We start from the raw sequence: 11,705 nt of genomic DNA on the forward strand, positions 1-11,705 counted from the left end.
CCAGATGTGCACCGGGATCGGCGGAGGAGCCTCCTGCGCGCTTGGAGCTTGGAGCTTGGAGCGCTTGGAGCCTGGACGGGAGACTCGCCTTTGCCCGACGACAGCTCAAGCCCTGCAGCTGCTTTGCAAAGAAAGAGGCGCCTGATCCGGATCATCGCCGCCCCTAACATCAACAGGGCGCCCGGAGAAAGCAGGGTACCACACGCGCGCGCGCGCACCCCTAAGCATCTCCAAAATAGCTGCTTGGTGCGCCTTTTCCATCCGCCTGCCCACCTGTCGGGAGGTCTAGGCGCGCCTACTCCCGAGGAAGCCCCGTTGGCTTCAGTGGGGCTTGAAATCCCCGGAGAACCCTAGGATCGTAGAGTTGGAAAGAAAATTTCTTTTCTAGGTATATAAAATTTGTATATCGTTTTTGTATACATGTTGGAAATTATAGTAAGTCCTGTAATGTGATATGACAACGTTTACCAATATATAAGAATGTTAACAAATAAATAAAATGCAATTTTTTTTAAAAAAAAGGATCGTAGACTTGGAAGGGATCTCCGAGGATCACCAAGTGCAAAACCTCCCTTCTGGGTCAAACAGCTCTTACTGTCAGAAAGTTATTCTATATGTTGAGTAGGAATCTCTTCTCTTGTAGTTTGAAGCACTTGGTTCAAGTCTTACCCTCCAGGGCAGGAGAAAACAAGCATGCTCCCTCTTCCATGTGACAGCGCTTCAGATATTTGACGGTGGCTCTCGTATCTCCTCTCAGTCTCTTCTTCCCCAGGCTAAACATACCCAGCTCCTTCGACTGCTCCTCATAAGGCCTTCTGTCAAGTCAGCTCTTGTATTCACTGACTGGCAGCAGCAGCAGTCTGCAGGGTTTGAGACATTCCCAGTCCTACCCCAGAGATGCCAGGAATTGAATTCAGGGCTTTTAGATGCTTGAGCTGAGATTCCTACATTGCGGGGGGTTGGACTAGATGACCCTCGGGTCCCTTCCAGCTCCACAACTCTATGATTCAGTGAGCTTCTGATGCTCGGCCCCTGAGCCACTGCCCTTGCTCAGTCTGGCGTGCAGATAATTGCAGCCACTGCCTACTCCAGAGAACCTGTTGTTCTCTCTCTGCAGAATTTCCCCTGCCTCTGATTTATTTCTCTTTTTCTCCACACCTGCTTAGCATCTCACCTCTGCTGAGTCAAACTGTCCAGGGAAGGAGAGGAACTGGAGGAATGGATGGCACCCAGCTGAGCCAGGTAACGGATTTTGTGGGTGGTTTGCGGTTCGTGCCCCGATAATCCCTCAAACCTCAGCTTCTAGTCTAGCCTGTGTATAACAGGGTCAGTTCCTGCTTTTAAAAACATATCTATACAGTGGTACCTCGGGTTACATACGCTTCAGGTTACATACGCTTCAGGTTACAGACTCCACTAACCCAGAAATAGTACCTTGGGTTAAGAACTTTGCTTCAGGATGAGAACAGAAATCGTGCTCCAGCAGTGCGGCGGCAGCAGGAGGCCCCATTAGCTAAAGTGGTGTTTCAGGTTAAGAACAGTTTCAGGTTAAGAATGGACCTCCTGAACGATTTAAGTATATAACCAGAGGTACCACTGTATATTATTGCATTTATTTCCCATCTTTTGCTCCATGGAGCTCAAGGCAACGTCTCTGGTTCCCCACCACCCTCATTTAAACCCCACAACAACCTTGTGAGGTAGGTGAGGTATAGAGACTGGCCCAAGATTGCCCCGTGATCGCTGAGCGGGGATTTGAACCCTGGCCTCCCAAACCCTAGTCCGGCACTCTTTAAGTACACCTTCTCTCAACCGGTTTTTCTGCAAAGGCGAATGACGCCTTTTTTGCAGCCTGCAAAGCGCCGTTCGGTTTTTGCAACATTGCATAAGGTGGAAGAGACAGGAAAACTCACTGGTGAATCAGTGAAGGAAGGCAGCGTGGTGCAGTGGTTAGGGTGTTGGACTAAGACCCTGGAGATGAGAGCTCGAATCCCCACTCAGCTGTGAAGCTCACCAGGTGGCCTTTGTCTCCCAGTCTAACCCACTTCACTGCGTTGTTGATAACAGGGGGAACTGTGAATGCCACCAAGAGGTCCTTTAAGGAAAGGTGCAAATACAGTGGTGCCTCGCAAGACGAAATTAATCCGTTCCGTGAGGCTCTTCGTATAGCGGTTTTTTCGTCTTGCGAAGCAAGCCCATTGACAGCTTAGTGGATTAGCGCTATTAGCGGTTTAGCGGCTTTTAGCGGATCAGCTGATAAGCGGCTTAGGGCTTAGGAAAAGGGGGGGGGAGGAAAAAACCCGCAGGAACTCGCAAGACATTTTTGTCTTGCGAAGCAAGCCCATAGGGAAATTCGTTTTGCAAAGCGCCTCCAAAACGGAAAACCCTTTCGTCTAGCGGGTTTTCCATCTTGCGAGGCATTCGTCTTGCGGGGCACCACTGTAGTAGTAACAACAACAACAACAACAACAACAACAACAACAACAACAACAATCATGTGCTATAGGACCCCCGAGCCCTTAAAATCCAGCTTGTTTATGAAGATCACCTGAAGAGGTGCTTTTAATTGGTCCTTGTTTTAAAGAGGTCCACCTTGCCTCTGGTAGAAGTTGGGCATTTAGGGTACACAATCGCCTGCTATGTAACTGCTTTCCCAGTAGAGATTTGGCAAAAGCCTCCTCACTTTTGATTTTCAGGAGTCTCTCAAAGACATTTTTATTGCCAGCTGGACTTCTTGCTGATTATATTTTCTACTTAAAAAGAAAACAACGGATTAGCCTGTCACCTTAAGGATTCTTTTAATTGTGTTTTGTATTTTAATGTTGTGCGCTGCCCTGAGATATATAGATACAAACAGACACACGAGCACACACAAATATATATATATATATATATATATATATATATATATATATATATATATGCAGGTTTTGGTGTCCTCGGGTGTCTTCCCGTGTAAAAGTTGGGGTGTCTAGGCGACGTTTCGACGAGGTCTCACTCGTCATCTTCAGGCTGGTGCTTTCGGCTTCTTGTTACTGGAACAGAGCAGGATCTCAGTGTTTGAGTTCCTATAAATACTGTAGAGGGGGTGTGGTGTATAGCCTCCAATGTTCTGGGCAGAGAGGAAGTTCCCAGGCTAGTGTGCCTTTTCTTCTTTTGTTCCTTAATTACTTGAGAGATATCTTGAGTGATTTCTTGAGTGATATCCTGAGTACCACTTAGGTGGGTCATTAGGTGTGGATTAGTTGTTAAAGTCTTTGTGTCTTGACCTCTTGAACTTTGTGAAGAGTTTTCCTGAGAAGATGGCTGTACTGTACTTAGTTGTGCTCTGGCTTGGCTTCGTGTATAGGGGCGAGCTGTGGTTTTGTGGCTTGTGTCAGCCAGGTCTGTGTAGGGATTGCAGGGGGGTGCAGCATCCGGAGGTGCCACCATGGATTGGCTACTGGATGGTGTCTGTAATTCATCTGTGGAGAGGGTCTGGGTTTGGGTCTGGTGTGGTTGATTGGTGTTGGCGTTCTGTGTGCCTCTGGATCTGGTGTCAGTTTTTGTGGGGAGGGCTAATTTCCAGATGTCTGGCAAGCGGGATGTGTCGTCACGCTTGTTCATGTTGTGAGGGTGTTTCTCTATCTCGATGGCTTCCATGATTATTCTCTTGTGGTGATGTTCCGTGTTAAAGAGCAATTTGGAATCTGCAAAATTAATTTCGTGTCCTGTTTCTTTCATGTGTTGGAAAAGAGAGGAAGTTTTTTCTTCTTTTTTGACGGCATTCTTGTGTTCTGCGATACGTGCATTTATTCGTCTGTTTGTTTGTCCAATGTACGTGGCTGGGCAGACTTTGCAGGGTATTTCATAGATCCCTTGGTTTTCCAACTGGATTTTATCCTTGGGGTTTCTGAGGATATTGGCTATTTTTTGGTTGGTGCAAAAGGCTGTTTTGATATTGTGTTTATGGAGGATTTTGCTAATTTTATCTGTAGTGCCCTTGATATAAGGAAGGAGGGCCATGCCATTGTTTTCTTCTGTGTCTTGGTTTTTGGGGGGTCAAAAAAGAAGAAAAAACTTCCTCTCTTTTCCAACACATGAAAGAAACAGGACACGAAATTAATTTTGCAGATTCCAAATTGCTCTTTAACACGGAACATCACCACAAGAGAATAATCATGGAAGCCATCGAGATAGAGAAACACCCTCACAACATGAACAAGCGTGACGACACATCCCGCTTGCCAGACATCTGGAAATTAGCCCTCCCCACAAAAACTGACACCAGATCCAGAGGCACACAGAACGCCAACACCAATCAACCACACCAGACCCAAACCCAGACCCTCTCCACAGATGAATTACAGACACCATCCAGTAGCCAATCCATGGTGGCACCTCCGGATGCTGCACCCCCCTGCAATCCCTACACAGACCTGGCTGACACAAGCCACAAAACCACAGCTCGCCCCTATACACGAAGCCAAGCCAGAGCACAACTAAGTACAGTACAGCCATCTTCTCAGGAAAACTCTTCACAAAGTTCAAGAGGTCAAGACACAAAGACTTTAACAACTAATCCACACCTAATGACCCACCTAAGTGGTACTCAGGATATCACTCAAGAAATCACTCAAGATATCTCTCAAGTAATTAAGGAACAAAAGAAGAAAAGGCACACTAGCCTGGGAACTTCCTCTCTGCCCAGAACATTGGAGGCTATACACCACACCCCCTCTACAGTATTTATAGGAACTCAAACACTGAGATCCTGCTCTGTTCCAGTAACAAGAAGCCGAAAGCACCAGCCTGAAGATGACGAGTGAGACCTCGTCGAAACGTCGCCTAGACACCCCAACTTTTACACGGGAAGACACCCGAGGACACCAAAACCTGCATTCCTGTACCCGTGAAAATCTACGAAAGCATATATATATATATATATATATATATATATATATATATATATATATGTGTATGTATGTATATATAGATGGAACAGTGCAGAAATACTTTCATAAATAAATATTTGCAGCCTTTAAAATATCCACAAGCAGCAAAGTGAGCAGTTCTGCCTATAAATTATCTCCTGGAAGTGCCTTCAAAACGTATCCTGACTTTTAAATTAATTGTTTTATTGTTTATTAAATTTTGTATACCTCTTTTCCATCCGTAGCTCTAAGGGCAGTTCACAACACAAAAACACAAAATACATCATAAAAACGAAAACCAAAAAGCCCCCCACTAATGATGTGAGGTGAGAATATTCTCCACAAACTGTGAATTCTGTGTCACACACCTCATTAATCAAGAACATTCTCCAAAACATTATTCTCGAGAATTTAACATCACTACCCGCCACAAACCAGTAACCCCCCCTTCCCCCTTCGTAGTCACCAGTAAGCCTGCTAACTGCTTTTTTGTTTTTTCCAGGTTGTTGAGACTCTGGGAGACAGGTGAGCTTGAATTATGGGTACAGGGGATCCTTCTTGTGGGTTTCACCTTCAGCGGAGCTGGAAAGGGGCCTCAAATGTGGGGTGGTCAGACCATGGGATAGGGACACGTCTTGTATCTGATGCTGCCTGGAACCAGGCAGAGGGCCTTCTCGGTGGTGGTGCCTGCCCTGGAACCAGGCAAAGGGCCTTATCGGTGGTAGCACCTGTCCTGGAACCAGGCAAAGGGCCTTCTCGGTGGTAGCACCTGCCCTGGAACCAGGCAAAGGGCCTTCTCGGTGGTGGCGCCTGCCCTGGAACCAGGCAAAGGGCCTTCTCGGTGGTAGCACCTGCCCTGGAACCAGGCAAAGGGCCTTCTCGGTGGTAGCACCTGCCCTGGAACCAGGCAAAGGGCCTTCTTGGTGGTGGCGCCTGCCCTGGAACCAGGCAAAGGGCCTTCTCAGTGGTGGCGCCTGCCCTGGAACCAGGCAAAGGGCCTTCTCGGTGGTAGCAGCTGCCCTGTGGAACGCCCTCCCACCAGACGTCAAAGAAATAAACAACTATCTGACTTTTAGAAGACATCTGAAGGCAGCCCTGCTTAGGGAAGCTTTTAATACTTGATGAATTATTCTATTTTAATATTTTGCTGGAAGGTGCCCAGAGTGACTGGGAAACCCAGCCAGATGGGTGGAATATAAATAAATTATTATTATTATGCCTGCCTTGAACTTCCTTCTCTGTCTCTTTTCTCCAGCAAGGAAGGCATCAAGCTTCCCGCCAAAACCAAACCATTTCTGGTGGAGTCAAAACAGGGAGCCAGTGCTCATTTGGAGGAAAAGTCCGCCTTTCAGGAGGAGCTCCTTGAATGCAAAGGTTGAATATGAGTCTTCCTTGATTCTGCTCCAGCCATGGTGCAAAAGTGGATTGGGGTGGGTGGAGGTACCTCGGGTTACATACGCTTCAGGTTACAGACTCCGCTAACACAGAAATATTACCTCAGGTTAAGAACATTGCTTCAGGATGAGAACAGAAATCGTGCTCCAGCGGCACAGCAGCAGTGGGAGGCCCCATCAGCTAAAGTGGAGCTTCAGGTTAAGAACAGTTTCAGGTTAAGTATGGACCTCCGGAACGAATTAAGTACTTAACCCAAGGTACCACTGTACGTACATATACAGTGGTACCTCGGTTTTCGAACGTAATCTGTTCCGGAAGACCGTTCGAGTTCTGAGACGTTCGAAAACCAAAAACTCAACAGCCGGCAGCTAGGCCTCAGGATCTTGCACTCAGCGGAAGCTTTGTGGCATGTTTGACTTGTGAGGCGTGTTCGAAAACCGAATTGTTCGTCAACAGAGACGTTCAAAAACCGAGGTACCACTGTATGTATATGTAATTTTTTTAAAATATATATAAAAATGTCACCCCTGTGTGTGAGACCCACTTTAACTTGCAGGATCCCAGGATCATTCTGCACTTGTAAGAAATTTGTCTTTTTCCGTGGTAACATTTAGACTTTGGAACTCCCTGCCTATTGATGTTAGGCAGCCGCCTTCACTGAACTGTTTTCAACTTAAAATATTTATCTTTAGGCAAGCCTATCTAGACACATAGATGTTGACATGTCTTAATCTCTTTTCCTGATAAGTTTAATTATTTTTAAATCTTCTGTTGATAATCTTAATATTTCTTGTAAGTGGCTTAGAGGCTACAATTGAGGGATATATATATATATATATATTGCTGAATACATTAAATTAATATCTGAGGCTGTTTATCTGCGTTTGGTCACACTGTCCCTAATTTGCAGAGTCTCTTTTGTTTTTTAAATGGACATGGAATCATAGAAGGGACACTGAGGGTCACCTAGTCCAACCGCCTATAATGCAGGAATCTCAACTAAAGCCCTAAACGGACTCGGCCCAGTTTACCTATAGTAGCATCTCCACCCCCACCATTCAGCCCAGACATTGAGGTCCAGCTCCGAGGGCCTTCTGGCGGTTCCTTCGCTGCGAGAAGTGAAGTTACAGCGAACCAGGCAGAGGGCCTTCTCGGTGGTGGCACCCGCCCTGTGGAACGCCCTCCCACCAGATGTCAAGGAAATAAACATCTATCTGACTTTTAGAAGACATCCGAAGGCAACTCTGTTTAGGGAAGTTTTTAATGTTTGATGTTTTATAGTATTTTTAATATTTTGTTGGGAGCCGCCAAGAGTGGGGGGATATAAATATATTATTATTATTATTATTATTATTATTATCCATGACGGAGGACCATCCAACTTCTGCTTCAAAACCTCCAATGAAGGAGAGTTCACTGCACATGTATGTCTGACTAGATGTTCAAATAAAGCATTTTTTCATTCATGAGTTAACGGTGCTTCTTGCAAAGAAACCTTTGATGATTTCCAGCACTGGGCTACAGTGGTACCTCAGGTTAAGAACTTAATTCGTTCCAGAGGTCCGTTCTTAACCTGAAACTGTTCTTAACCTAAAGCACCACTTTAGCTAATGGGGCCTCCCACTGCCGCTGCGCTGCCGGAGCACGATTTCTGTTCTCATCCTGAAGCAAAGTTCTTAACCCGAGGTAATATTTCTGGGTTAGCGGAGTCTGTAAGCTGAAGTGTATGTAACCTGATGCGTCTGTAACCCGAGGTACCACTGTATTACCAAACTGGCTGCTAATAGTGCTAATTTTATTCTCTCCCTTTTTTGATAGGTCAAGGGTTGACAACTGAGAAGGAGAACGGCGACGAAACAACTCGCGGTGCTGACAGTTCTGAACAATTAGATATACCCGGGAGATTGTTAGGAAAAGCCAGTAACACCATTTTCCCGGCTCCTCGACAGGACGTGACTTTGGAAAACGAGCAAAAGCAAAAGGGGACACCTCCAGGTAGAGGCCAAAACAAGTCGGTCCTTCGTGCAGCGGGCAACAAAGTCGGCGCCAACAAGAGGCAACTGGCATGTAGCAAGTGTGGGAAGAGCTTCAGCAACAGCTCGAACCTTATCGCTCATGAGAGAATCCACACTGGCGAGAAGCCCCACAAGTGTCCGAGCTGTGGGAAGAGCTTTGGTAAGAAATCGACCCTCGTCGCTCACGAGAGAATCCACACCGAGGAGAAACCGTACGAGTGTTCGGTGTGTGGGAGAAGCTTCAGCCAGACCTCGAGCCTCGTCGCCCACGAGAGGATCCACACAGAGGAGAAGCCATACGAGTGCTCCGAGTGCGGTAGGAGCTTCAGTTTAAAATCAAGCCTGGTCGCCCACGAGAGGATCCACACGGGCGAGAAGCCATACAAGTGCTCCGACTGTGGGAAAAGCTTCAGCCAGAAGTCCGCCCTCATTCCGCACGTGAGGACCCACAAGGGAGAAAAGCCCTACACCTGCTCGGCTTGCGGGAAAGGCTTCAGCCAGAGCTCGAACCTTATCGCTCATGAGAGAATCCACACGGGGGAGAAACCTTATCAGTGCGCGAACTGCGGCAGGAGTTTCAACTGCAGCTCCAGCCTTATCCGGCACCAGAGGATCCACACGGAGGACAAGCCGTACGACTGCTCGGACTGTGGGAAAAGCTTCGGCTGCAGCTCAAGCCTCAACCGTCACCAAAGGACTCACACGGGCGAGAAACCCTATGAATGCTCGGATTGTGGCAAAACCTTTAGCGTCAGCTCCCAGCTCAGTGTGCATCAGAGGACACATACCGGAGAGAAGCCCTTTGAGTGCTCGGCTTGTGGGAAAAGCTTCAGCGTGCGATCAAGCCTGAACGCCCACGAGAAAATCCACACGGGAAAGAAACTGTACAAGTGCGGGGACTGCCCCACGAGCGTCTACTTGAAATCCAGCCTCAACGCACACAAGAAACTGCACCGAGGCGAGAAGCCGTACGACTGCGCCGAGTGCGGGAAGAGCTTTTCCTGCAGCTCCAGCTTCCTCCGACATCAGAGAATCCACACCGGAGAGAAGCCGTACAACTGCGCCGACTGCGGGAAGAGCTTCACTCTGAACTCAAACCTTATCACTCACCAGAGAACCCACACGGGCGAGAAGCCCTACCAGTGCCGGGACTGCGGCAAGTTTTTCAGCGTGAGTTCGCAGCTCAACGTTCACCAGCGGACGCACACGGGCGAAAAGCCCTTCCAATGCTCGGACTGCAGCAAGTGTTTCACCTGCAGCTCCGCCTTGATTCGACACCAACGGACCCACACGGGAGAGAAACCCTACCAGTGCTCCGAGTGCGGGAAAAGGTTCAACCTGAGTTCGAACCTTATCGCTCATCAGAAAACCCACACGGGGGAGAAACCGTATAAATGCATGTATTGCGGCGAGAGCTTCTATACGAGGCCGCATTTTGTGGAGCACCATAAAACTAGCCACCTAGAGGCTATAAATGCAAAAACAGACGACAGCAAAGTTCATCGTGACTCCCAGGCCATCAAGTACCAGATAAACTATGTAGGCTGGGATTGACAAATTGACTGAGAAAAGCGTAGTGGCAGAGCTGATGGGAGGTTGCCAGCGGTGGCTCTTGTACACTGCTCTCCTGTGTTTTGCAAAATAAAAATCCACGTTTCTTTGGTTCCGTATCTGCCTTGCCGGAGACATTATATCAGATGTAAATTCCTGTCGGGTTCTAGACATCAAATAAAGGTGTGGAAACAGGGCTTAATATTTTTTTAAGGGGCTGGAGAGATGAGCCAGGTCTTTTTACAGTGGTGCCTCGCAAGATGAAAAGAATCCGTTCCGCGATTCTCTTCGTCTAGCGTTTTTTTCGTCTTGCGAAGCAAGCCCATTGACAGCTTAGCGGATTAGCGCTATTAGTGGTCTAGCGGCTTTTAGCGATCAGCTGAGAAGCGGCTTAGTGGCTTAGGAAAAGGGCAAAAAAGCGGAAAACAACCTGCGGGAACTCGCAAGACATTTTCGTCTTGCAAAGCAACCCCATAGGGAAATTCGTTTTGCGAAGCGCCTCCAAAATGGAAAACCCTTTCGTCTAGCGGGTTTTCCGTCTTGCGAGGCATTCGTCTTGCGGGGCACCACTGTATTAGGATCTTGTATGGAGCTAGAACAGGGAGGCCAATGCACAAGGCCTTTTTTGGCTGCCCTCAGCATCATTTGACACCCCCCATCCACCCTCACACTACTTTCCCAAAGCTGGGTAAGCGAGGACAAAATGCAAAACCAAAAATCCATCCTCTGCCCCCTGTTTCAGCATTTCTACATCATGTTTCTTAAGAAGGCAAAAAGGCCCGGAGCAGTCAAAACAGAAAAGGATTGTGCATCTTTTTTTTGTTTGTTAGCCACCTTTAAAAGTTTATTGAAAAGTCTAGAAGGATGTTTTAACAGAAAATAAAGAGTGCTGTTTATGTAAAGGTAAAGGGACCCCTGACCATTAGGTCCAGTTGTGGACGACTCTAGGGTTGCGGCGCTCATCTCGCTTTATTGGCCGAGGGAGCCGGCATACAGCTTCCGGGTCATGTGGCCAGCATGACTAAGCCACTTCTGGAGAACCAGAGCAGCGCACAGAAACGCCGTTTACCTTCCTGCCAGAGTGGTACCTATTTATCTACTTGCACTTTGACGTGCTTTCAAACTGCTAGGTTGGCAGGAGCAGGGGCCAAGCAACTGGAACGCACCCCGTTGCGGGTATTCGAACCGCTGACCTGATCGGCAAGTCCTAGGCTCTGTGGTTTAACCCACAGCGCCACCTGCGTCCCGCTGTTTGTGTAGGCACAGTTTATTTTTTAATTCTTGCTGGAAAACATATGCATACATACATATATACATACATACATATATACATACATCATCATCATAGACTTTTATTGCACTAGCCATAGGCCATGGCATCATTCAGAAAAATAACAAAAGGAAAAACAGCAATAACCATAAAAATCATCAGGCACCACACATACAATATAAACCACGATCACAAGTACAGTGGTACCTTGGGTTACAGACGCTTCAGGTTACAGATTCCGCTAACCCAGAAATAGTACTTCAGGTTAAGAACTTTGCTTCAGGATGAGAACAGAAATCGTGGTCTGGCGGTGCAGCGGCAGCTGGAGGCCCCATTAGCTAAAGTGGTGCTTCAGATTAAGAACAGACCTCCAGAACAAATTAAGTTCTTAACCCGAGGTACCACTGTACTAAAATTGTTTGTTGCATAAAATAGAATAGCAGAAGATTCTCTAGTAAAATTAAATATCCGAATCCCCTTTGCAGTTGACCGCTATTTTATCTCGTTCTTTCCTCCTGATCTTCTTAGCTGCCAACGCATAGAGGGCTACTTTATAAGTTG

General features: G+C 47.2%; 1 protein-coding gene across 1 annotated transcript; it reads left to right on the top strand.

Annotated features, from left to right (window-relative positions):
* The first annotated feature begins 1,161 nt into the window (after window positions 1-1,161).
* Window positions 1,162-9,993, top strand: LOC309336716 (uncharacterized protein). The gene is made up of 4 exons (XM_081852930.1): window positions 1,162-1,242; window positions 5,416-5,438; window positions 6,169-6,287; window positions 8,127-9,993. Exons 1-4 carry the CDS (start codon window positions 1,219-1,221, stop codon window positions 9,875-9,877), a joined length of 1,917 nt encoding a protein of 638 aa, XP_081709056.1. The 5' UTR covers window positions 1,162-1,218; the 3' UTR covers window positions 9,878-9,993.
* The last annotated feature ends 1,712 nt before the right edge of the window (window positions 9,994-11,705 follow it).

The sequence above is a fragment of the Podarcis erhardii genome (genome assembly GCF_964252035.2).
Source record: "Podarcis erhardii genome assembly, chromosome: 2".
Classification (NCBI taxonomy): domain Eukaryota; kingdom Metazoa; phylum Chordata; class Lepidosauria; order Squamata; family Lacertidae; genus Podarcis; species Podarcis erhardii.